Consider the following 27,323-nt stretch of genomic DNA (forward strand, 5'->3'; position numbering starts at 1 on the left):
CTTTCTGCCTCCACCTCGGAGTAAGGCCTGGTACCTCTGTTTGTTATGTTTAGTAACTGCCATAATTATAGAATCTCTCATTGTGCAGTGAGAGAAACATTTCATTGGGTGATCTTCTCGCATCTACATCTATATCTACCTGTTATCTGCGTACAGCTCAGTCTTTCCATATGACTTTCCATGCAGTTGCTCATCATCCTAAAGTGAGATTAAACTGCTAATTATCTTTGCTTTGCTCTAGAGCTGTGGTGTTTAACTTCTGGGAAGTAATTTGGGGGGAATTCAGGGCCTGATTCAGACCCGGTCGCTCTGACAGAGCGCTCGCTCTGAATCAGGGCCGGGTTTTTTTTTTTAGAACGGCCTCCTGGACGCTCACATTGCTGTGGGTGACCACCCACAGCTACAACGAGCGGCCATGATGAGGGTCGCGATAGTCAAGACCATCGGGCTTGCGACAAGACCCTTGTGGTAGGGTCTCGTGGCCGCAAGCCCCAGAGAGATTTCGGCTCTAACAGAGACGGAATCTCTCCACTTACATCACTTGTGATGTCAGTGGGGCTGCCCCCAAACGACATGCGTTCTCATGGGAACGCCTCCGTTTGGGCAGCCACCCCCCCGGCCCGCCCACCAAAGGGGACGAGCTGTCACTCAACATCGACAGCTCGCCCCCTTTGTTGCGAGACCCGGAGCGACGGAGTGCCCGTCGCTAGCCGGGTCTCGCGCATGCGCACGACAGAACCATTGACCCGGTTGCGAGCGCTCAGCGCTTGCGACCAGGTCTGAATCAGGCCCTCAGTTCTTTGCAATGTGATATCAGGCAGTTACAGGAGTGCCCACATCACAAGTATCCTCTCATCTCTATCTGGTGGAAGAAGAGATTTACGATGCAGGCGGATGCTATATGCCGTTTTGCGACGACAAAACGCATGGATGGTGGATAATTTTATTTATTAAATGAAGTAACCTCTCTCTTACTGACAGTACCAAGCCTGGGATTCCTGCAGGTCTCGCTGTATTCCATCTCGTCTCTGCTGATTACCGGTCATTACTCCATGTATTGGCTCCCCGGAGATCTATGAATGAATGCTGACTCAGAGCTGTGCGCTATTGCTGCCACAGATGAGATTTTCACAGTTGAGGATTTGCGAAAATATGCTAATGGCACAGCGGCCGGGACTTGTACTGAGATGCCCACCTGAGCCATCACACCTGCCGCAATTGTGTGCACATTTGCTGCATCGGACACAGATAATGCAAACATCGACTCCCTGAGTGAGTCTTTGGCCAATCAGAATGTCCACCAGAGCCGTGTTATCTGCGTACTGGATCACAGACACAGCTGGAGAAACGCCCGGAACATACCTCCATTTTAGTTGACACTCCCAGTTACCTCCCACAAAATGTTCGCTTCCTGTCCATCACTTGCAAATGAATCCTCACTGCACCGTAATCGCAATTCAATCGCCACGTGTGCTCATTGTGGCTGTGACGCATGCGCAGACCACCGATAATCGCTCAATTGCGTGAACATCAGATTAGCGTACAACTTTGAACCCTACGCTTGCTAATGACTGACCTTTGGTTTGTGTACTGATTCCCAGTGCTGTGCTGCCAGCTCCTGACCCCCGGCCTATCCCTAACAACATGTCTCATGATTCTATTGTCATCTCAGCCCGAACTTCTCAGTTGCTGCCTGGAGGAGCCAGGGGGCCACAGAATGTGCATAGCTCACAACAAAGCACATTATGGCCTTGGGGTGGCTCTGTTCCATACTGGGGTATTCACTAGAGCCATCCCCCATGTGAGCCAGCACAAACTACTAGTAGAAAGTGGGTATATTGCTGGTGCCGTGACAGCAGGTGTTTACTTGGTTCCATCAAAGACCACATCAAACTGTAAGTCCTTTTAATAGAATATTAGAACTTTCGCACATTTAGGTATTAAAGATTCCACATATATCTCTCTTCTGTGCTCCTGTAACACTTTCATGGGTGCTCTGATGTCCTACAATATGACTTGCAGGATCACGCCACCTATATTAGAGCTTTAAATACTAGGGAAAAAAATACAAAAGAATTGAACAGAGGTACAGGAAAGTGAGAAAGATGTAATTATAAGGCAACCTTGTGGGAAGTAGCGTAAGCCTCCACAACTCGGTAAGTTGTAGCCAGTTAAGCAAGGCCCTAACTGTGTGTGTGTGTGAGATGTGATGTGTGTAGTGTATGCTATAGTAGATGACTCTGGGGGGGTGATGTATCAAACATTCTAAAGAGTGGATAAGTTGGGCTTAGCAACCACTCAGCTTCTACCTATCATTTTATAGAATATACTAGATAAATGCTACCTCGGAGCTGATTGGTTGCTATGGGCAACTTCACTTGTCCACTCTTTTTAGAGCAGGGGTTGGCAAACAAGCGGCCCTCCAGCTGTTGTTAAACTACAAATCCCAGCATGCATTGTAACAGTTTTAGTAGGGCATGCTGGGATTTGTAGTTCTACAACAGCTGGGGGGCCGCTTATTGCCCACCCCTACTTTAGAGGGTCTGATTCATTTCCCTCTAACAGTCATAAGTCCTCCTTTTTAATTAATTGTATATCAATTTATGTGGTATGAATATTTGCATTTCCTTACAGTGCATAATTGCAGGCTATACAAAGTTGGATGGAAGCGTAAATACAGCTAATTCTTTTACCCCAAGTATAGGCTGGTGCACGTGTGAGCTGATGTTGATAAGTAATAAGCTACGCATATGGATAGTGGGCAGGGCAGAGCACAGATGCATACAGCTCTGCTTCTAGGCGAACATACACATCCTTTTCCATGCACGTAAAGAGGGAGCATCTGCGGTAGAGTTGCGTTCAACTCTGCATTGACCCTGTAGTTTGTGTAGGAGAACTATCTCCTCTATAGACCATGGGGTACATTTAATAAGTAGTGGGTTTGGTTCTGGTTCTTTGTTGCGATTGTGGTGGAAAATGAAGGGAAACAATAGATCTGGTATTCTACCTTTTACAGATATATTTTTCACATAAAAAACACTCACATTTACAACAATAAAATATAGCCCTGCATAAAATCTTTGTTCTCTCCAACCATAGTAGTGCACATCTTCCTACCAGAGAGCAGGGTTATGTCCTGCACCACTAGGCAATTCCTGAGATTCGTTTCCTTTGTCATCCACATAAGTACAAGTAGTGAGATCTGCTTCTACTGTGCTGTCATTCATTTATACTTCAAGTTGGAGGCACTCATGTATATAAAGTGTGGTTTTAAAGTTGGATCCTTCTAGTGTGTTAAAATACCATAATAGTGTGAGTTCTATTAGCTGAAACACTTATTATGGCTTTCCTTGGTTTATATGCTTTACCTCTTTTTTTGTTGGGCTTTATTAATATTTATTTATTATATTATTAATATTATTTAATATACAGGTTGAGTCTCCCATATCCAAATATTCCGAAATACGGAATATTTTTAGCATGACTGAGATAGTGAAACTTTTTTGATTTTTGATGGTTCAATGTAAACAAACTTTATTAAGCCACACAATTATTAAAAATAAAGTATAAAATGACCTATAGGCTGTGTATATAAAGCACATTAATTTCATGTATGTACACAAACTTTGTTTGAGCCACAAAATTATTGAAAATAATGTATAAAATTACATTCAGGCTGTGTGTATAAGGTGTATATGATTCATAAATGCATTCTGTGTTTAGATTTGGGCCCCATGCCTAAGACATTTCAATATGGTTATGCAATTATTCCAAAATACGGAATATTCCGATATCCAAATTACTCCTGGTCCCAAGCATTTTGGATATGGGAGACTCAACCTGTATTATAATATATTATAAAAAATTGTATTGCAGTATGTCATTAGTGGGTTACTTTTGTGCACCACCATAGTATAACTTCCTTTCTCATTTCATTGAACTTGATCATGTTGTAGTTATTAGCGGTAGCACCCTGTGAGCTGAATATAAATCTGTTATAGTGTCAATGATGCAGTTATTTAATCGGAGGGGGATATCATTGCCAACAATTATTATTGGGAGATAACAGCAGTGACTACTCCCTCATAGGACTCTAATTCATTTACCCATCCATGCTGAATCCCTCAATTACACTGAAGGACAGTGTTATGAATTGAGCTGTTGGAAAACCTGGGAGTGCTTCATAAAATAACAAGAGGTAATAACTATTGAATATCTCCTGGAACAAATAAGAAACAGACCACTATATATAACAATTATACTGATGAAAATGAGTAACGTGTGCAATTAATAGCAATAGACAGATTTTGGCATTAAGATGTTAATGATTAATTCCCACAGTTCCTCTTAACACATAAAACATTAGATTATCCATCATTTCAAGTTCTCAGCCAAAATGATGTCCGGTAAGCCTCATCCTCTCTCTCATGTAGTAGTAGATTGTAGTAGAGGACCATTAGCCGGTGCTACTAATGGCTGAACAGGCAAAGTACTGTGTGATCTCTGGATCCGTTCCCTAGAACAACAAACAGTGGAATTAGAAAATATAATGGCCGTCAGAATGAGAATTCAAGTCCATCTTCTTGTAGGGCACAACTTACATGTTAAGAGGATGTATAAACAATACACTACTGAGGGGGACATTTCTGAGACTGATGCACAGATAACAGAACACAAAAGTTGCTGTAACTCAGCAACCAATCAGTTTTTCTAGTACAGTTTGAATAAATTAAAGGCAGCATCTAGAGCTCTTTAGCCTCAGTGAGCCCACTGGTTGCTAATCACATGTTAGTATATATTATACTAAGGATGTGGTTCCCAAACTGGGTTCTGTGGTACCTGGGGTGCAAATAAATTACTTGGGCCACCATATTTGTAGGCTGGGCCATGTGCTACCTGTTAGCCTTAGAACGTCAGAGTGCAGCCAATTACACAGGCTGCACTACTTGTGTGTGGCTGTGCTGTACAGCCCCATCTGTCTTCTCATTTCTCCTCCCTCCTTCTCTGTGCAGCAAAGTGAGAAGAGGTTAATGAGCACCAAATATTTGCTGCCAATACAACAAGGGTGAATGAGCGCTCTGCACAGATTCCTGTCCTGATGGGAGAATTCATTGTTGTCTCTTCTTCACCAGTCCAGCCCTGACTTTGGTCCACCCACCCAAGTTTGTCACATCCTCTGTGTGCATCTCTGCTCCCTCTCTGTGTCCCTATCTGTCCCTCTCTATCTCCAAAATGTAATATGTACCTGCTTCTCTGTCAATCCTTTGTGGGTATATCTCCCATTGTCCCTCATCCCAGCTATTCCCCCTATGTTTTTTTGGGGAAGATTAATTTAAGTATGAAGGTTCAACTGCGCACACTGCAGGTTATTACTGATGAAAAGTCTAGCTTGCTTTTGCTTGCACCTCTATGGGGTGCAAGAAAAAACGTGTTAGGAATTCCCGTCATAGGACCCACATTGTATTAGTGCACAAGGTTCCAACAGAACCTCAAAGCTGAGGGGTCTATTTACTAAGCTTTAGATGGAGATAAAGTGGACAAAGCTAAAGTACCAATCAACCAGCTCCTAACTGTCATTTTTCAAACACAGCAGTTAGGAGCTGATTGGAATGCACTTTATCTTAGTAAATAGCTCCCCCATGGCCTAGGGATGCTGTGAAAAAAATGGTGAGGACCTAAGGGGACCATGTACCAAACAAAGTTTGGGAACCACTGTACTAGGGTATGTTAACCATTGAATGCAAATGACCAAAGAACCAAATTGTAACTCACTTGAAAGCTTTTTCTTTTTCCCGATTAGAGAAAGAGCGTGCGGTTTTTGAGAGAAATGTGGATCGGTAAGTTTTGCCACTTGTGGGTTTGTTGATATCGTATCGACCAACGCTGACTGGGTTCTGCAATGAGACAAGTACAGTAGATTAACTGAATGTGAGAAACAAGGGGACTGAATAATCCGGAGGTTCTAATCCTCTGTCTGTCTAAGACATAAGCTTGCTGTAAATGTGAGTGCGAAATACCCATAGATCTCAGGGAGTTACTGTGTAAGTTTGTGCAGAGCAACCCAAAATCTTAGGAAGAGCTAACTTAGGCCGAGTCAGCACCAGTAATGCAGAAATAAAAAGAACATCTATATTCTATGCACAATAAACTTACATTACTTCCAAAGAGGACTCTGCATGAGTTTCTGTCAAATCGCTTAGCAGAGGTCAGGAAGGGAGCCGAGGACTGCCTCACAGAAGCGAACACTGATTTTACATCATAGGAACCAGGACCTGGGGAATTCTATCATGAAAAACAATAGATCAAGATGCAGTGACACACAGTATATTAGTATAACACAGGCATAACAGGCCGCACAGACACTTCCTGTAAGAACTCTTGCTGCACGTACATAAACATTGCAGATGTTATTGTCTAGGTGTCATTAGTATTGATGCTGGAAGCTAGTCACTAGGAGGACTGTCACAGATCCCCCCACTAACCATGTGCACTTTATTGCCCCCTCTAGGGACTGATTCTGAGCCAGACAAAGTGGCGTACGTGTTTGCGCTCTTCTGTCACAGTCTCACCTGTGACTTTATGCTAATTCTACAATAAGCACTTGGTGTACAGCCGTGCGCAGGAATGTGCAAGGACTGAGACAGCGACTTTGTGCATCTGTAGGTGCTACATTACTGCTTGGTGCGTCATTGCTAGGTGCAGATTCTCCGTCAGAGTGTGGCCTCCAATGCACGCAATTAAGCATCTGATTCCAAAACCCCTCCTGCGACACGCCCGCAAAACTCCCATAACACACCCATAAGATGCATCTTCCTGTGTCAGAATAGCCACCTCCCAGTTACCGTTCAGGAATGCCCAATACATTTCTGATTCCATGCAAAGGTATCATTGGGTCCTGCGACTTTGTACCCACATACTGTGGGACGCTCAAGCTGAAATTTAAACGCATGCAAAGTTGAAAAAACATTGACCAATGTGAGAATATCGGCATTGGAACTAACTCAGAATAGGCTCATAGGGGTACATTTACTCAAGTGAGCTTTTAGAAGTGGAGATGTTGCCCATAGCAACCAATCGGATTCTAGCTATTATATTCTAGAAGGTTCTATTAGATTCTAGTTAAATGTTAAGTAGAATCTGATTGGTTGCTATGGGCAACATATCCACTTCTAAAAATTCTCACTTTATTAAATATATCCCCCTAGTGTCTTCATTTACCTTTATGTAGCATATGTGGTGTAGCACTTGCATGGAAGTACGTGATCACCAGCCAGCATCAGTGGGCTACTATAATTAAATATGAGACGCAAGAGTGGGATGGCCAAGTATAAGCTTCCCCAATATATCATTTCTGCACATGATTCATGCTGCCCATCTGATGCCCAATAGACACCAGCACAGCAGTTCCAATGCCTTATTTAGCCCCCCAGTTCCTTCCATCTAACATACTGTATGTGCAGTCCTTTTAAATAACCAGCTCTGGAAAGCTGTGTTCTATATGTACAGTACATACATTTTGTATTAAGGAATGTATAAATTCAGGATTCTGTTGGAGACTTGGATGGACCTTAACAGCAACTCAAACATTTGGGATTCATTTAGATCCATGGGATGCAGCCAACTAAACCCAAATTCTGAGCTTACAGGAATGTTAGTGCACAAAACACTTGTTACAGCCAGGAGTCAAAATACTATTTTATCATGCTAAGTCTTAATATGCAAATAAGTAATGGAAACATATTATATGGCCCATCCATAGTTGTGTACATTTGCATAAAGGGTGCATTTGTACACATTCACACCCATCCAAGTTTCCATGGTAATACATGCTAGATTTTGAAGCCGACATCCTGCAAATGGTTTGTACTGGATAATCAAATCCTGAATACTGACAAGTGGCCGGGGACAGTGGGCAAGCGAGCTGTAGAATATCCTGTCCGTTGGGAGTTTTTGGAAAGCGATGAATTGTTCCAAACTTGCCATGTTTCTTTTTTTGATCATTTTCAAGATCTTCAATGAATGACTTTGCATCAAAGTATCCTAGCTCTGTCTGATAACATTCCTAGGGATATAATGAAACAGACATAAATACACACACAGAATAACCACCATATTCTGGCCACTTGTTTTTGCCTTTTTGGGAGAATGTAGCTGGGTTGAGTCTAGCACGTGACGTTCTGAAGCTATATCATGTGCACTGTGAATATATTTCATACACTTCTATTAGCACATTCAGTCATATTTTTAACCTCCATCTGTATTGAATCAGGAATACTAGAAGCAGAATTTAGGGATGGCCATCGACCATTGATGATTGGCAACCATCGATGGTCTGATGTCGATCATAACTAGTTTTACCGTCAATCGGAGGCCACCAATGGTGAACATCAATGGCAAAATCCAAATGGCTAATGCCAGCTGTGTTCTGCGCATGCGCAGAGTTAAACCATTGATGGCTCAATCATTGATTATTTCTTACTGATGGTTTGAAACCATTAGCCATGGATAACAGAGCCGTTGTTGGTCGACCCTAGTAGAATTTTGTGCACATGATTGGCGTAGCAGCACTGATAGCAGAAAGGCCGAGTTTTGCATTAAAAAAAAATCCTGTGGATATTCATGTCCCTGATGTCCACTCAAAGCACTGATCTTATAGGTAGGCATGGTATGTAAAACCGTATCTATGCTTATAAAGTAAATGCAAAAAAGATGAGGCAGTTTGTGTCCAGTTCTCCAAAGAACAGGAAACCCAATGTAAGGGCCAATGCAGATTTGAACGCAAGTTTGTGTTGCAATTGGCTTCTGAGTGTTTTTGTGCTGTGTATGCTCCATAGCTGTCCTATGCAACTCAGTCGCATGACCACTTCGCAGGCCTATCAACAGAATTGCGTGCTATGCAGAGTAGTGTGTACACAGCGATATGGCTGTTATCAGACTGGTGCATTCATAACAATGGTGTCTATGAAAGCGAGCAAATGCATAGGGACAGTGGGCTGAACAGATGGGACAGCAGAATTGGTATAGTGGTTAGCATTGCAGCCTCACAGTTCCAAGATCAGGAGTTCAGTTCCTGACCAAGGCCTTCGGCTCTCCCAGTTTCCTCCCAGACTCCAAAAAACATAGCGTAGATTTACTGACTTCTGATAAAAAAGGACCCTAGTGTGCATGTATGTTCATGGGATACGGACCATAGAATGTAAGAACCATTGGGGCAGTGAAGGACTGAATTGTTCTTTGTAAAGCGTAGCATTATATATTCTAAATGTAAATAAATAAATGCGTACAGCTCTGCAAACAGGTGATCAACCACATTAGTTTCCTGTGTGCACAGTAGCGTATAACTGCATCCAACTTACATTCAACCCCTCATCGGCCCCATAGTGTGAAACTTGTGAGATATTTTATATTATTTATATATATATATATATATATATATATATATATATATATATATATAAGAGATATGGTAAGAACTTACCTTTGTGATCTCTATTTCTGCGAGGTCCATAGGGTTCCACAGGGATACCTTGGGTTATAGTCATGGCTTGGCCATCGGGCACCACACAGTTAACTTTGTGCTCCCAGTATGCACTGGGTCCTCCTCCCCCAGGCCAAGGCACCTCAATTCAGTAATAAGCCAAGGCCATAGGAGGAGAGAAAAAGAGAGAAGGAAGTCTGGAATACACAAGAATCACATTCTCACAACAGGGAGACGGAAAATCGGTGACCAGAACCAGACCCATATGAAGCACAGGGCGACAGGGTGGGCTCCTTGTGGAACCCTATGGACCTTGCAGAAATAGTGATAACAAAGGTAAGTTCTTACCATCTCTCTTATTTTCTGCAGCAGGCTCCATAGGGTATCCACAGGGATACCTTGGGAGTTCCCAAAGCAGTATCCTCAACGGTGGGGGCGCTCCTGTGCAGAAAGGAGAACCCGCCGCCCGAAGGAAGCATCCTGAGAGGCAAAGGTATCAAATGCATAATACCTTACAAAAGGTATGGACAGAGGACCACGTGGCCGCCTTACAAAGCTCAACAGCCGAGGTGCCACGGCGAGCTGCCCATGATGGACCCACAGACCTCGTAGAATGAGCAGTAACAGAGGGCGGAACAGGAATGCCCTCATGACTGTAAGCCTCAGAAATCGCCATGCGAATCCACCTGGCCAACGCTTGCTTGTTGGCCGGCCAACCCTTCTTATGGAAACCATAGAGGACGAACAAAGTGTCCGACTTCCTAAGGGAACTGGTACGGTAAAACCGTAGAGCTCATACCACAAGGTCTTGTGAGTTAAAGGCCGGCACTACAATTTTCCCATTAAGGTGGAAACTATAGACCACCTTAGGCAGGAACCCAGGGCAAGTCCGAAGCACTGCCCTGCTGCTGTGAAAAACCAGAAAGAGCCCCCAAATCTGACACCCTCCTGGCGGAAGCAATAGCCAGGAGAAACACAGTCTTAGCTGTGAGCCATTTGAGATCCACTGAGCCCAGTAGTTCAAATGGAGGTCAACTCCCAAGGAGCCACAGGAGGCACAAAGGGAGGCTGTATGCGAAGAGCACCCTGCATAAAAGGTGCGAACATCCGCGAGTGGAGCAATCCTCCACTGAAACCACACAGACAGTGCGGAAACATGTACTTTCAATGAGGCTAGACGAAGACCCTTATCTAATCCTGCCTGGAGAAAAGCCAGAACCCTGGATATCCGAAATACCTGGGAATCGTACCCCCTGGGGCGACACCATTCAAAGAAGGTATGCCATACCCTGTGGTAAATCCTGGCAGAAGGAGGTTTCCGAAGCATGGATGTCTCAAGACCCACGCCGTCAAAGACAGACGACTCAAATCCGTGTAAACACAAGGACCCTGAGACAACAGGTCCGGACGTTGAGGAAACAGCAACGGAGCGTCTATGGCGAGACTCTGAAGATCTGAGTACCAGTGACGTCCGACCACGCTGGAGCCACCAGCAGGATCATGCCTCCCTCTTGCTTGAACTTCTTCAATACCCAAGGAAGAAGGGAGAAAGGAGGAAACAGGTACGCAAACTGGAAGGTCCACCGAACCGACAGAGCGTCTACCAGGAGAGCCTCTGCGTCTCTTGTTCTGGTCCCGTACACTCTTAGCTTGCATTTGTGTCTGGAGGCCATGAGGTCTATCTCTGGAAAACCCCATTTGTCCACCAGGAGTTGGAAGACCTCCTGGTGAAGTGACCACTTCCCTGGATGTACATTGTGTCGACTGAGGAAGTCCGCTTCCCAGTTGAGTACTCCTGGAATGAACACTGCCGAGATGGCTGGGAATATTGTCTTCCGCCCAAGTCAGTATGTGGTATACTCTTTTAGAGCTGCCTGACTTAGAGTTCCGCCCGGACGGCTTATGTAAGCCACCATGGTGGCGTTGTCTGACTGAACTTGTACGGGTTTCCCTTGCAGAACCAGTCTTGCATGGAGCAGCGCTCTGAACACGGGCCGAAGTTTCAATATATTGATCGGCAGGGCAGATTCCGTTGAAGTCAACCGTCCTTAAAAACGTATGGACCTGTCACTGCGCCCCCACCCCGGAGACAGGCATCCGTCGTGAGAAGGACCCAATCCGGGATCCAAAATGGGCGCCTCTTGTTTAGGTGAGATGTCTAACCACCAAGCAGTGTTCGCAAATACGTGCTATAGTGCGTATTTTACCAGCTATCGGGCACCGGGGACCCACTTTTCTAAAGTATCCGGGTCCCCGGGGACGCGCTATGCTGTGGCCAATCCCTGACAGCCGGCTACAGCATAGCGCGTCCCCCTGCAGTAACAGACAACGCTATCTGTTAGAGCAGCCAATGAGAGTCAGATAGACTCTCATTGGCTGCTGCTGTGTAAAGCCGTGCTGGGATCAAGTGTCTGATCCCAGCATCGGCACAGCGTCCGTGCCCGGCGCTGGGACAGTGTTTGTTCCCAGCGCCGGGTAAGCTACTGCGGCGGGTACCTAGTGAAGGGACCGCTTGGCGGGAGTAGCTTGGCTCCGGGCGCAAGCTAAGCGGAGCTCGCTGCCCGGAAGCCAAGTAGCGGCGGTCGGCGGCGGTTGTTTGGCACTGGCCGCGAGCCAAACACAGCTCGCGGTCCAGCAGCCAATAGGAGGCAGACGCGACGAGCCAATTGCGGCTCGCCGCGTCATAGCCCCGCCCACTCGCGGCATCTTGATTTAGACGCGGCTGAGCGGGAAAATTCTATACCGATGGCGGACTGGAGGAGAGAAGACCTCCCAAAGAGCAGCGCAGCAACAGTTCCGGCGGCAACGCAAGAGGCCAGAAGATGGCGTGATCAAGAGGGAAGAAAGGAAGAGGCGGCGCCGCTGGCCAGAACGGGCCAGTGGCAGAAGTATGAAGCGGAGGACCGAAGAGGACTGCGGGGGTGGGAAGAAAAAGAGCTATCAAAGAACCCCCCCGCAGCCTCTTCCACCATGCGGGTAGACGGCCTTGGGCCACCATTATTTACCCCTCCCTAGACCACCAGGGTTGTCGGCACTAGGCCCGTGGCATAAATTCAGGCAATAGGCCTGTTGGTATATAGGTCGGCACAAGGCCCAGGCTACATAGGGGGCATTAGGCCCAAATGAAGGTATTTGCCCCACAAATAGGTGAGTGACCTGGGCATTAGACCCAGGTCACTGAGGGGCAATGCATAGGGGGTCAACTACTGGGGGCCCTGCAGAGGGGGGATGACTACTGGGGGCCCTGCAGAGGGGGGATGACTACTGGAGACAATTCACAGGGGGTGATGACTACTAGGGGTAATGCATAGGGGGATTACTACTGGGGGAAATGCATAGGCGGACTACTGCTAATGGCAATGCATAGGGGGTCATCTGCTGGGGGCAATGCATAGGGGGACTAAAGGGCATTAATGTGCAGCATAATGTGTAAAGGCTGGGGATGGCTGTGTGGCATCAGTTGTAAGGGGCATTACTGTGTGGCATTAATGTGCGGCCTAATGTTTAAAGATTGGGCATGGCTGTATGGCAAAATGTGTAAAGACTGGGCATTATTGCATGGCATAATGTGTAAAGGGCAGTAATGTGCGGCATAATGTGTAAAGGCCGGGCATGGCTGTGTGGCATCATTTGTAAGAGGTTAGGGGAGGTCTGAGAGTTATATAGGGAGCTCTAAAGCATAAATTATGATGGGGCCCAGAAACGGTCAGGAAGGACCCCATTTTTTTAAAGTGGAGGGTCCCTGGGACCCACATATTTTGTCACTCACCGCGATCACTGCCAAGTCAGAGATAAGCACACCTCCGGAGAAAGCACCCTTGTCTGTGTCTTTATCCTGTCGAAGCTGGATTAGTGGCTGAGACGGAACAGTGTAGAAATTGGCGTGCGTGACACCATCTTGCGAATGGAAGCTAGACTCCATTTTAGAAACAAGAATCTGCAAGACGCCATTTTGCGACTAGCGCCATTTTAAGTTACAACTCACGAGCTAAGTACAGATAGCAATGTTTTTGATAATCTACCAAAAACAACTAGAAATGCAGCCCCTGAGAAAAGTAAACAGAATAGACAAAGCACCAGGATACTGTGAGTGTTTTACATACAAATTGGGAATCTCTGTATGTAGGCAAGTATAGTTGTGGCAATTGTAATATAACCCAGGCATTGATCTACACAATTGAATTTGTCTGAATCCTAAACAGGTTTTAGTCCCACACCCAGACAGAATAGCCCCCACCTTCACAGCTGGGGGTAACACATTTGCATTACAGTTTGGAACTGTAAATAAGGAATGAGATGTGTGTGTGTGTGTGTGTGTGTGTGTGTGTGTGTGTGTGTGTATGGATAAATATATATATATATATATATATACATATACACACACACACACACACACACGTGTATATATATATATATATATATATATGTGTATGGAATCTCATGCATGAACACCGCACATTAAGCACAGTTAAGCTGCTAACATGACGCTCAGTAGCGAATGCACAATATCCTGCATGCGAACGCTGTTTATTAGCTGCATGCGTGCACATCTGCCCCAAATCAGATAAACCTAACTAGCGTCTTTACATCAAACCCCACATACTCACACATTACATATTCACATACAAGGTTCCATAAGCTTTAAGGTATAAGATTCAAGTATGCACATTTACTATAATTGCTATGAAATAAAGATTATTTTGTAACTAAGGCCCTCATTCAGAGCCGTACGCTCTGAGCAGAGCGCACGCTCTGAATGAGGGCCACCCTCCATAATTATGGAGCGTCCTCCTGGACGCTCGTATAGCTGTGGGTCACCACCCACAGCCTATACGAGCGTGCAGTTTGATGGCCGCGATGGTCTTGACCATCGCGACCATCGAAACCGCGAGCCGGAGCCTGCGGTTGAGGTTTTCAACCGCAAGCCCCGAAGTGATTTTGGCTCTATCAGAGCCAAAATCACTCCCACTGACATCACTAGTGATGTCAGTGGGCCGGCTTCTGACGGGAGGCGTTCCCGTGGGAACGCCCCTGTCAGGGAGGCACGCCCACCAAAGGGGGCGTGCTGTCAATCAACATCGACAGCACGCCCCCTTTGATCAGACACAACGAGCGAAGGACTTTCCTTCGCTCGTCACGTCTGGCGCATGCGCACGACGGAGCTCCCTCCGTCGTGCGCATGCTCAGTGCAGAACATCGACCCACTTGCGAGCGGACAGCCGCTCGCGAGTGGGTCTGAATCAGGGCCTAAGGTTTTATATGTGATAAGTAAGCCATGTTTGGTATTGTACTGATGCATACTCTCTCAACAGTATTCCGGTAACATCGATGTAGAGATCGCAACAGGCATTCTCAACTTATGGACCGCAGAGACTTCAAGCAACAAAATGAACATTATATGACCAACCATTAGGATTTGCTTGAGGTGGGAAACCAGAGACCACCAGTTGTTAGAGGCTGGACTGTGTATATTTGAACCAACCTGTTAAATGCCTTGTAACATATGCCCTCTCCTTTAGGACCAATGGTATTAGCAACAAACTTCTCTATTGTGTTGTCTATTTCTGGAGGGTATAAATATGTGTGCTCTGACCCTGGGTTTCGAGTCTTCGTGCTGAATGCTGATTGACGAGGGGTTTCTTGCTGATGCCTACATCTGGTCCAGAGCGCTGCGTATGTATAACTGTACTTGGGTCTGTATAATTCCTTTGCGCTAAATTGTACTTATAACTAGCGTGTAACTGACTGTACTTTTGCTTGAATAATATTTTGTGCTTTGGAACCACAGGTTCTAGGTCTGGAGTCTTTATTTGCTGTATAACTGCGTACGCAAAATAGCGTCGTCCTTAGAGGTTTATAGGCAGGATATCAGAAGGTATAGGCAGGGGTGTATAGAGGTTCAAAGGCAGAATCCTTAATCCGACCATGTGATCCATCCCATCTGAAGAGGATCAGCCTCTGTGGAGGTCTTGAACGAAACTGGGCATATTCCACCATGTCGAATGTCGACACCATGGAAATCAGTAATCTCAATGCCAAGTGAATGAACACCTGGCGACCCTGGAGACAGGAACGTAACCTGGTATGTAGGGCTGAGATCTTCTCCTCTGTAAAGAAGATTCTCTGCTGCTGAGAGTCCAACAGTGCTCCCAGATGCATCATCCTCTGAGATGGCATCAGTGAGGACTTTTTCCAATCGATCAGCCGTGAGTATGCAACACCGATATTGTCAGTTGCAGATGATTGCAAAGTACCTCCGGAGACCCTGCTAGGAAAAGCAGGTTGTCCATGAAAGGTAACAGGCGAACCCCCTGTAACCGCAGGCGAGCCGCCATGACCGCAATTACCTTGGTGAACACCTGCGGAGCCACGGAAAGAACAAACGGCAGCGGTTGAAACTGGTAATGGTGATCCAATACAGCAAATCTGAGAAACCTCTGAGGAGCCGTAGCAATGGGGATATGCAGGTAGGCATCCTGAATATTCAGGGACACCATGAAATCCCCAGGTTCCATAGCTAATATAATGGAACGTCGAGTCTCCATACTGAACCGAGGGACCCTCAGAAACTTGTTGAGAGCCTTGAAGTTGAGAATAGGACGGACAGAACCGTTCGGTTTTGGTACCAAAAAGAGATTGGAATAAGAACCCGTCCCCCTGAGGGACGGGGGGACTGGAACTATGACCCCGTCTTGGAGCATAGAACTTACCACTTTCTGGATTTCCAGAGCCTTTGTGGAATGAAGGCCTACCTCCGGAGTGTAGGAAACAAAACTGATGGGGAGGCCTTCTGCTGAAGGAGAGGGCGTACCCGTGAGAAACCACTTCTCTGACCCAGGTGTCTGTGATAATCATCCACCAGTGCTGGGCAAACCAAAGAAGCCGGCCTCCCACCCTGGGGTTCCCCAAGGGGAGGCCCGACTCATGCTGAGAGTTTGTCCTCAGGCTTGGTGACAAGGCGTCTAGCACTCCAAGGTCGCTTCTTGGACTAGGGTGTCTTCCTGGTGGCTCCTGATGGCCTGGGAAAAGATTGCACCTTCTGCTTACCTTGAGGACGATAGGCTGAAAAGACGAAGTAGCAGTCCTAGACGGAGCCTGAGGCGATGGCAGACATGCAGACTTTGCAGCTGCCAATGTACTTACAATTTTATCCAGGTCTGGGCCGAAGAGGACCAGACCATTAAACGGCAAGCCTTCCAGGCCCTTCTTAGATTCCACGTCTGCATTCGAAACTGCTGCTGCTGAAATCCTGGAAGTAAGCAGGCTAACATCCAACGTTGCTTCGCTAATATAAGTAGCAGAATCACGGATACTACCAGCACCGTCTGCTCCTCAGAAGCATCAGAGGAGAATGACGATTAAAGAGCATCAGCCCATTTTTCCATGGCCCAAGCCACCCAACAGACCGCCATGAGCAGTCTGGCGGATCCCCCGGCCAAAGAGTAAATGGATTTTAAGTAAATCTCTACCTTGCGGTCCGAAACATCCTTAAATGAGGACATAGACGGCATGGGTAAGATTGCACTCTTCATCAGGCGTGTCACATGGGAATCCACCTGAGGAGGGGTGTCCCACTTAGTGAAGTAATCCTCTGCAAAGGGATAAGAATATGAGTCTCTTTTGGGGCTGAAACCTTCTCCCTGGGAATTTCCACGCTTCCTCCATATGGTCCACCAGCTGACCAGAGAGGAAAAACTGACGCCTTACCTTTTAAAGTATGCGTAAGACGATGCAGTCTCAGGGAGACAGTCATCCTCCATAACCCTGCGGAAAGCTTTAATTAGCCCGGATACATAAATCCTGCACTTATACTCAACCTCTTAAGTGGGTCGTTCCGAGTCAGATTCCAGGAGCTCCCCTTCATCTGACATCATCATCGTCATAATGTGGTAACAGTGGCGCTACTAATGGTCTCTCAGCAGGCCGTAGAGCGGGCACCTGCAAAACGTCCGTTAAGTTCTGTACTGTGGCGGACCGAGGGCCTGATTCAGAGACGGATGCTCTGAAAGAGCGCTCGCTCTGATTCAGGGTGTTTGTTTTTTTTTGTGCGGCCTCCAGGCCACTCGCATAGCTGTGGGTGACCACCCACAGCTATTGCGACCGGCCAGGCCATCGCGTCCATCGGGGCTTGTGGTAGGGTCTTGTGGACGCAAGCCTCAGAGAGCTTCTGGCTCTAATAGAGCCGGAAGCTCTCCCACTGACATCACTGGTGATGTCAGTGGGGCCACCCACAAACGGCAGGAGTTCGCTTGGGAACGCCTCAGTTTGTGAAGCCACCCCCCCGCCACGCCTCCAAAATGGTGCGAGCTGTCGATCAAAATTGATAGCCGCCCCGTTTTGGTGCAAGACCCAGAGCAACGGAGCACCCGTCGCTAGCCGGGTCTCGCGCGTGCGCACGTCAGAGCCGGCGCTTGCGAGCGGGTCTGAATCAGGTCCAGAGTGCTCACCCAGGCAGGTTCCTCTTGGGACAGCCTCTGAGGAGGAGGACCCTGTGCCACCATCAACTGCCCCGGTGCCCCAAGTACAGGGGAAGGGACTGCCACCTGATGCGTGAACCCCAATTGATGGAACGCAGGAGGAGCGGACAATCGCCCTACCAAGGCTTTAACAGCTAGTTTAAGCACCGCCCAAGGAGGCTCCTGGGACGTGCTGGCCAATACAGGGGTGACAGGCAGGGACAAACAAGTGCTGCATATCCCATCCTGCGGAAACTCTCCCTCCCCCACACACGTTACACCTGGAACAGTGAACCGGGGGTAGCACTATGTGCGGAATCCTCACTACCAGATATGTTAGTATATGACCCCTTACAGTAAGTAAAACACTACCCATTGTGAGGTTTAATATCCACCCTGACAGTAGTGTGCACCGATTAGGGTAGAACAGAGCAGAAAACAGGGACAGTAAAAATGGATGACAGAAGAAAATATACAGCTTTGCTAGCATAAAGTCACATACTATGCAGAAATAAATGCCTGCACTAACAGCACTATCATCAACCACTCAGATGCTAAGTCTGAAGTGGGAATAGCGCTACCTGACCAAACATTAAGCTGTAGGAGAGGTAGGATGGTGGGGGACCCAGGCTCCACATTCCTACTCAGCGTTGCTGCGCATCCAAGATGGCCACCGAGCGTTCTGTAGGCGGAGCCGTGGGGGAGGATCCCAAGCACCAGCGCGCCAAGCCTCAGTAGAAAGGCAGCTGGTGCAGTGAGAGAGGGGTCTTTCCCATAGTCTAAAACCGGAAAAGCACCCTCTCTGGCAGGCCATTAACCCTCAGGATGCTGGAGCGCTTCCTTAATGCTCCAGCCCCATATCCCTGGTGGTCTAGTGGTAGCGCAGGATGAGTACCTGGCTCCACTAACTGCACCCCTCAGGTAGCCCCCAGCCCTGAGGACACTGGACTGTGCCACAGTGGGCTCCATCCGCAGACGCCCCCTGTGCTTACCTTGTTGCTCCCTGTGCACCTGACCACAGTCCTGAGCTCCCTGGGCCCCGCTATCTGGGACCCCCAGAAAAGCCCGCCGAGTTCCCTGGTTCAGTACCGGTGGCTCAGCGCCAGCAGGGGTGTAGGTGCGGTAGTGGGGGCTTCCGCTGGACTGTCCCCACTAGCCGCACTTGCAGTCTTCTTAACTTCGGGGCTGTTTTTGCCAGCAGCCCCCATGCAGTGACCAGACTATGGCCGGGTACCAACTGAAACTGAGGTGCCTTGGCCTAGGGGCGGGGTTATAGGAGGGGGCCCAGTGCATCCTGGGAGCACAAAGTTAACTGTGTGGTGCCCGATGGCCAAGCCAGGACTATAACCCAAGGTAACCCTGTGGATACCCTATGGAGCCTGCTGCATAAATATATTTTAAATAAACAAATTCAAATGTTTTCTGTATTAGTTCCCTAATCGTAAACAATTATAGACATTCCACCCATAACTGCACCAAGTGGGACAATAATAACACCAATTTGACCTACAATGTTACAAGTTTCTCCAGATAAAGTTGGCCAAATCTGGCAATTTCCACATCCAATTTATTCATTTACCACCCCTGCAGTGTCTTTGATCAAGAGGTCATAAAATCTTGTGGGTGGCTGTATTGTATTGTATTTTATAGGGTGCAGTTATTCAACCTCACCTCCTGATGGTCAGATCTGCCTTATTCAGAGATGTACGCAAACCCAATGGTGTGAGATCTGTGCATGTGCAGATCTCGTTCTGAGAGATCGCTAGCAGTGCCCCCTAAGCCACAACATGAATGACAAGCTGCGGCAGTTTGGGGACTGGGTGGTCTTGAAAACAGATGTGTCGGCCCCGTTTTTGAGGCACGCCGTGGCCAGTGTCTGCGTCTTCCAACACAGGGTTACTCAGATGGCAGATGTTCCCACAGAGTGAGCCGATGCTGCACCCCTCGGATCTGCAATGCATACAGTAGGCGTCATTTTAAACTAGACGCCACCTGTGGCATAAGCATATTATTGCACAGCCGCTGCATGCAGAGTCGCAGTCTGTGCATTATCACCCATCTCTGATCAGGCCCCGAGTCTTCTGGATTTCCAAGTTGGCCACTGAACAGAGAAGATTGCTTTTTCTTATTTTTTTAAACAAGGGAACATTGTGATCATTACATGGTAGCCATAAATCACAAACAATACTTAAAGAGAAGTATACCATTTATATTTATGATTATATATAATAATTGAAAATAAAAAAGTACAGGCATATACTATTGTATACCTCCTGTACAGTTCGTCATATGCTGGTTCCCTAATTTCTTATATTCAGTTTTATACATGTACATACTATATGTGGTCAGCATCTTCCATTCAATGACCTCTAACGGAAGCGTTCCACTTTGTAGCATACTTACAGGTGTAGCAAAGTGTCCGTACAGGATGTGCTGTGATCTTGGCCCGGTGAATAGGTCATAAGGTCCTCTTTTACCCACAACGTGCTTCAAGGTTTCATCTATGAAGCATTTTAGGTTGTAGGTTCCTGGTCCCGGCACACATTCCTGAAATATGAGCAGTGCATTAGGAAAGCAATGACACACGGCCCCTCTCATCCCATAATCACTTACATTGCTGCTTGCTGAGCCACATTTAGTCGTTTTGCTGTCCATTATACCCTTGGAGCTGGCAGACTCTGAAGCCCTCTCTTCTATGAGTGTGTGGATTCCCTGCTTTGCCGTAAGTTCCAGGTCCTGGGGTACAATTCTGTGTGGAGGACAGAAACAGGAATCATGAACAAAATATATCACATAGCAAACATTCATCTGCATGTGACATCATTCACACACTGCCAGGAAGGGGGTACAGAACTGATTCAGGTGTCTATTTATTAAGATGAGAAAAGTCCTTTCTCTGGTGTTTTCACCAAAGGGCTTTTCTGTGCTTTTATTACATTATTAACAGATTAGCACCAGTGAAATCAGTTTGTGAGGCTTACCCCCACCCCTATAAATCTCTATGGAGATGGCAGCTTACTGTAATTTATTCAGATTGCGTTACACTGTACCCGACAACGGGGACATGCAAAAAAATGGAAATATTTTGCTTCGCCAGCGTCGGGTCAAGCTACCGTGTAAAACAGAGGGGGTGCTGCCAGGGCATGCTTATATTACGGTGACCGTTCGCCGGCAGCACTAGGCTGGGAATTGGTTAATCGGTCCCATAAATGCACAGTGTGTACCTAGAACTAGCCTACAGTTTGGCTGACCCACAATGTGTAGGGGATCATTGTGCATATTCCTAGAACTCCTCTATCACTGTTTAACATGCTCTACCTATAATTCGTCCTTGAATCGCACATCTTTAGTGTTACACAGTCCTCGCACGCTGGCAGGTTTCTTTTCCATTAGCTCCAGAAATGACTTTATGTTGTATCGACCCGGCCCCATGTTTTGCTTCTAAAGTAATCAAGCATACAAACATTTCAGAAAATTGATTCATGTTTCCCAGAGTGTAAATTACAGCTTCACCTCACCAGCAAACGGTTCCTCTCCCATGTTTCCTTGTACAGGACATGTGGCATCACAGTCAGCCGTTCTGTTTCTTCTGCTCTTTTCCATCCAGGCGTAGATGCAACTCGCTCCAGAACGAAAGGATTATAGGGATTATAGGTTCCAGGCCCTAAACGTCTTGCCTGGATTAAATCACAGTCTTTTTACAGATACAATTTATGTCCAACATTCACATTCTTACTTAAAAATAAGAAAAAACGTGAAAAATGTTTTCTTTCTCTAGAAAAACATATAGAGAAATCCAGTCTTACCCTATAAAATACAGCCCTGCAATCAACAGAGGCTTAGGTAGATGAGGGACAGAGGGGGTAAGTGGTGTCCTGTGACCTCTAAAAGGACATTATTGTTATTCGGATGTAGTCTTGAACTGCACATCTTTCATAAACTTTCTTGAATCTAAAATCAACTGGATCAACTAGATCTTATTTAATAACATGGTGCAATGAGCATGAACTGTTTCAATCCACAGCAACCAACCAGATATCACTTTACAGGACTCTAGAGACACAAATTAATTTATGTAGTTGCCATTGGCTACTGCATGTTCCCCTCCTAATATTTTATGAAATATGTTCTTTAGAGTTTCTTAGCCAGTGGTGTATCATATATGTACTCACTGTCTCTGAAGTTGCCCTCTTGCAGTAAGGTACTTGTGTGTAGGAACCAGGTTTCTTAAATTCAGGATAAACCGCAGATACATCAAATCTATGGGATAAGATAGAAAATCTAAATGTAACCATTTATGTAAAAAAATTTATTTGTTGTTCACTCATTGGTTCGTGGCTAAGAAGTGTGTAAACATTAAAGAACAGTGGGGCCTGATTCACTACGGATAACTATTGCAATCGCGGCTGCGATTACGCACGCAGGTGTGCTGAAACAATATGCTAATGAATGCTATCGCAATGCCGTCGCACAGCCAACATAAAGACGCCCACTACCGCTATGTCACATCCGTAATACCTTGCAGTGCTGTGTATACATCGGGAACATCCAGTAACATCGGCCCCTCACGCACAATTACAGCAGGTATGACCTTACTCAGAAATTGCTCGTTGCACGCAGTGAGTACTCAAGCTGTGTATGCCGTCGCAGTGGACAATTTATGCACGTCCATGCAACGGCGTTCAAACGGACAGGCACGCCAACGTTTCTCCAGCCACTCCCCCGTCACCACCCCCAAACACCCTCCTGTCCTTCAGTCTGTGATGGCTTTGTATCGATCGCAATGCTAACTCACGTACGCGCACTGCAATGCATGCGAAGTACGTACCATCGGCCAATTTGCGATCCGTAATGAATCAGGCCCAGTGACCGCAAACCATGACTGATTCTACATAAGTAAGTAATTGCTTCCTGACCATATGATAGAGGTTCCCAAACTCCGCCATACAGTCCATGTTTTAAGGATATCCATGCTTGAGCACAGGTGATCTACCGTATATACTCGAGTATAAGCCGAGTTTTTCAGCACAAAAAATGTGCTTAAAAAGTACCCCCTCGGCTTATACTCGAGTCAAGTGTAGCGCTGACCGGACGGAGTTCGGTCAGCGCTACACACTGCCAAACACACAGCCGCCGGAGCCGGCTGCTGCGTGTTTGGTGTAATCAGCAGCCCCTGAGAGTCTGTCAGACTCTCAGCGGCTGCTGCTGCTCCCACTGCGGGAGCCATCTTCTGGCTCCCGCAGTGGGTGATGGGAGACAAGTCGTCATAACGACGTCTCTCCCATGCAAAGCGGCCGGAGGAGCAGATAGCGGCTGGACCAGGAGCGGGAGTTTCAGGTAAGTGATTTTTTTTTTTTATTCTTGTTAAGTCTCTCTCTAGTGCGGGGGGGGACTACAGGGGGCATTAAAAGGGGGGATTACCACTGGGGGCACTACCAGGGGGGGGGATTAACATTGGGGGAACTACCAGGGGGGGGGGATTACTACAGGGGGCACTACCAGTGGGGGATTACTACAGGGGGCACTAAAAGGGGGGATTGCCACTGGGGGTACTACCAGGAGGGATTACTACTGGGGGCACAACCAGGGGGAATTACTACTGGGGGCACTACCAGCTGCTGCCATTTCCCACACTAGGCTTATACTCGAGTCAATAAGTTTTCCCAGTTTTTTGTGGTAAAAGTAGGCACCTCGGCTTATATTCGGGTCGGCTTATACTCGAGTATATACGGTAATTAGTACCTCACTCAATTTGATTTAACTATATGGGCTCAAGCATGGATTTATCCTTAAAACCTGGACTGTAATGGCAGCGTTTGGGAACCTCTGCCATATAATGATTTTGCTAGTGAGAAATATGTAAGATTTAAATCCTTCATCTGAAATCTACAACTTAAGGCGTATATTTATCAGTCCATCTTTTTTATATGCGCTGAAACACATTGAGTATCGCCATTTACTGCAGTGATACAGAATGTGTTAGCGCCGTTATTTAACAAATTGCACTTGCCGGAGATGTCCTGTGTAAACCTACCTCTCCGGTGATGCATTCCCCCTACCCCCCTGGCATCAGGGAAATATTCACCTCAAAGAAGGTGGGTTTGAGGTCAGTCATGTGAATCAAATGTAAACCCATCACAGATAAGGAGATGGAATAAAGAGATTGGGTAAGGAGGTCGGGGCTACCAGGGAGCCCATTAGCTATTATAGTGGTGTATCAACGTAGGACTTAAAGTGATCTCTCTAAAAACTTCACAATTATCCCCTGCAGAGATGTCAATTTCAGAAAACCAGTGGAACCCGTTCAGATGGGGGAAGGATCTTCATCGAATGTGGATTACTGCCTTTGCGGCATTGTTCAAAGGTTTCAACAGATACTTCTTGTATTAGGAGATGATGGGAAAGTGAAATCAGTTGGGCCTCCCCAAGGATCTCAGTGGAAACTTGTATTACATCATTCCACAAGGGATGGAGCTTAAAACATTCCCACCAAATGTGTAGTGGAGAGCCAGGGTCTGCAGAACATCTCCAATGAAGATTGTGTGCCCCAACATGCATCTTGTACAGGGTAACCGGGCATCTATACCAAAATTCAGATTTTAAAGATTTTTGCCAGGAATTTTCACTTAGGGCTTTTTTTTTCCTACGAAGTGGCGGCTTTTGTAAGCTACCACTTGCCTGTGGGTTGGAAGTGAAAATATAAAATGACACTTACAATCAGTGTAAAGTTTGGCGTGCTTTACAGTGACTGCGAGTGGCATTTTATATTTTTCATGTCCAACCCGATGGGAAGTGTCCAGGGCCGGTGCAAGGCTTCTAGGCACCCCAGGCAAAACTTTTGCCCACGCCCACCACCACTCCCCATCCTTTGGGCAGGTGAAGTGCCAGATAGGTAGGTGTGTGTGTATTATATATATTTATTACACACACACACACACACACACACACACACACACACACACACACACACACACACACACACACTCTACAGGACACTATAGAAATATATACATACATATATAGAACATGTAGAGGGGCACTCAATATTCCAATATGCTAATGCCGGGATGCCTTCCTTAAAATGATATAAAAATGCGATGTCTGTCAGAAAACAGCAACAGGCGGCACTCCACGGTCTTTATAAATGAAGAAAAGTGACTTTATTCGCCAACGTTTCAAGACCTGAGCGGTCTTGTCATCAGGGTGTAAAAGTGTGACAAATAAGGAAGCTTACCTTAAATAGCTGTGTACAAACAATGGTGTCCATGAACATCCTCACGCGCCGTCAGGGAGGAAGGCGCACAGTGTATGACGTCACGGCTCGTGACGCGTGTAATTGCAGTCCAGGAGTAAAACACCAAGGTAACGCTGGACGCTAAGAAGGGTACGGAAAAAGAAATGAGACATAAAGAAACACTGCGCGGCTGTCTGCATGAAGCGGGGAGGAGTCAAAAAAGTGACACATAAACAAAAAGTGCATAGGTGTATGCGCACAAATTATGCAGTACAATAAATATGAATATAAATATAAGAATCCAAAACATAAATGAATCCAGAACATAAATGAAACATCGATACATGCATCAAAGAAAAATCACATTAAAGCACAATAGTGCTAATGGGGTGATACAGGGAGAGAATATAAAAGCATATGAGGACCAATATATACTAGCTTAAATATACAAAATACACTAAGTATACCAAGATATATGGGTTAACCTCATAATTAGCTGCTAGTTGGCAAAAGCAGCATGTGGATACACAATATATTATTGAATATGTTACCCATGGTTACCATAGAGACTATGAAGGTATAATAGCAAATACATGGCAACCCGCTAAATATATGCATCGCTAAAGAGGAATAAAACATGGAACAAGTGGATAACGGTGTATGTACTATGTAAATGCATTCCAGGAAATTTTATCATTTAACCCTCGTGGATAAATTGTGTCAAGTAAATGAATCCACTTAGCCTCTACTTGCAACAATCGCTTAGTGCGATCACCTCCCCTGATTTGTGCTGGAACGTGGTCAATGACCTTATAACGCAACGATGCCAGTGTGTGCCGAGCATCCTTAAAGTGACGGGCTACCGATTGATCGGAGTCTTTTCCTGCCAAGGCTGCTCTAATGGAGGAGCGATGCATGGCCATGCGCTCTTTAAACATGCGTGTCGTCTGGCCGACATAGGAAAGTCCACAGGGGCAGGTGATGAGGTATATAACAAATCGCGTAGAGCATGTAAGTACATGCTTCATATGATACCTCTTTCCTGTGTGCGGATGGTTAAATGTATGCCCCACTTCTAAATAACCACAGGTGACGCACGAGGCACAGCGATAACACCCGGGTTTTTTATACATCACCTCACTATTCTGTGAGAAAAAAGGAGTGATGTCTGTTTTTACTAAGATATCTTTGAGATTACGACCTCGTTTATAACTAATAAGGGGTTTACAATTAGCTAATTTAGGCAACTCAGGGTCTGTGGATATGATGGGCCAGAGTGCTTTGGTGGCTTTTGAAATGACTGGACTGGCCAAGGTATATTCAGAGACAAATGGATTATGTGTTTTTGAAGTACGCTTCTGGTTAGAGTTCAATAACTGTTCTCTAGGTATATTCAATACTTCTGCCTTTTGTTGTGCTAAAAAGGCCGCTTCATAGCCTCTTTGTATGAACCTATGGATGATTTTGTCTAGCTCAGAATTAACCTTGCTTCTACCACTTGTTATGCAGGCTACTCGCACCATTTGAGACTTGGCCAGGCCCCTTTTGAGGGCCGGGGGGTGGAAACTACTAGAAACCAACAGAGTATTTCTGTCAGTATCTTTGGTATATACTGAGGTTTCAATGCGATTATTATTCAAAGTTAGATTAACATCCAAAAAGTGAACATTGGTGTCACTGCACTGATAAGTGAATTTTATAGCGTTGGATGATGCATTGATGTTGTCAATGGTATATATCAATTTGTCCCTGTCGCCTGTCCAGATCAATAGTAGGTCGTCAATGTACCGTTTATAAAATAAAATGTGTTGGAAAATATCAGGATCAGTGAAGAAAAAAAATATGTTCCTGCGCAAACATAAAAATATTAGCAAATGAGGGCGATACATTAGATCCCATAGAACATCCACTAATTTGTAAATAAAATGTTCCATTATGCAAAAAATAATTCCTCTTGAGTGTTAATTCCAGTAAATTCAAAAACAAGTTGATATCCAATTTATCAAACCTTCAATTATGCAGAAAAGAATCCACAGCGTTCAATCCCTCCTGGTGAGGTATCACAGTGTACAAGCTATGTACATCCAATGTGCACAAAATAGCGTTATCCGGAATATTGGCCCTCATTCAGAGCCGCACGTTAACAACAGTACGC

At 46.0% G+C, this 27,323-nt stretch overlaps 1 protein-coding gene across 4 annotated transcripts; it reads right to left on the reverse strand.

The window, feature by feature from the left end:
* Window positions 1–3,002: 3,002 nt before the first annotated feature.
* Window positions 3,003–25,305, reverse strand: LOC148516984 (ciliary microtubule-associated protein 2-like). 4 transcript variants are annotated; one of them, XM_088479369.1, is made up of 10 exons: window positions 25,169–25,305; window positions 22,107–22,194; window positions 21,453–21,611; window positions 21,253–21,375; window positions 20,548–20,683; window positions 20,338–20,481; window positions 7,894–8,062; window positions 6,154–6,282; window positions 5,773–5,894; window positions 3,003–4,516 (listed from the first exon to the last, which is right to left on the reverse strand). In XM_088479369.1, exons 7-10 carry the CDS (start codon window positions 8,029–8,031, stop codon window positions 4,426–4,428), a joined length of 480 nt encoding a protein of 159 aa, XP_088335495.1. In that variant the 5' UTR covers window positions 8,032–8,062; window positions 20,338–20,481; window positions 20,548–20,683; window positions 21,253–21,375; window positions 21,453–21,611; window positions 22,107–22,194; window positions 25,169–25,305; the 3' UTR covers window positions 3,003–4,425. The 4 variants fall into 4 exon arrangements, with proteins under 4 accessions (XP_088335495.1, XP_088335496.1, XP_088335498.1 ...); XM_088479370.1 differs by lacking the exon at window positions 21,253–21,375; XM_088479372.1 differs by having other exon boundaries at window positions 7,981–8,062; window positions 21,253–21,611.
* Between the last annotated feature and the right edge of the window lie 2,018 nt (window positions 25,306–27,323).

The sequence above is a fragment of the Taudactylus pleione genome, unplaced genomic scaffold, assembly GCF_031769625.1.
Source record: "Taudactylus pleione unplaced genomic scaffold, aTauple2 ptg000230l, whole genome shotgun sequence".
NCBI classification, from domain to species: domain Eukaryota; kingdom Metazoa; phylum Chordata; class Amphibia; order Anura; family Myobatrachidae; genus Taudactylus; species Taudactylus pleione.

Excerpts from the sequence above, each read along its gene's own strand:
- LOC148516984 (XM_088479370.1), bottom strand. The coding sequence starts at position 8,031 with ATGCAAAGTCATTCATTGAAGATCTTGAAAATGATCAAAAAAAGAAAC. Across the intron at positions 6,283-7,893 it reads CCCACTGTCCCCGGCCACTT|AATTCCCCAGGTCCTGGTTC; the intron begins GTCAGTATTCAG and ends TTTTCATGATAG. Across the intron at positions 4,517-5,772 it reads GAAAAAGAAAAAGCTTTCAA|GGAACGGATCCAGAGATCAC; the intron begins GTGAGTTACAAT and ends TTGTTGTTCTAG.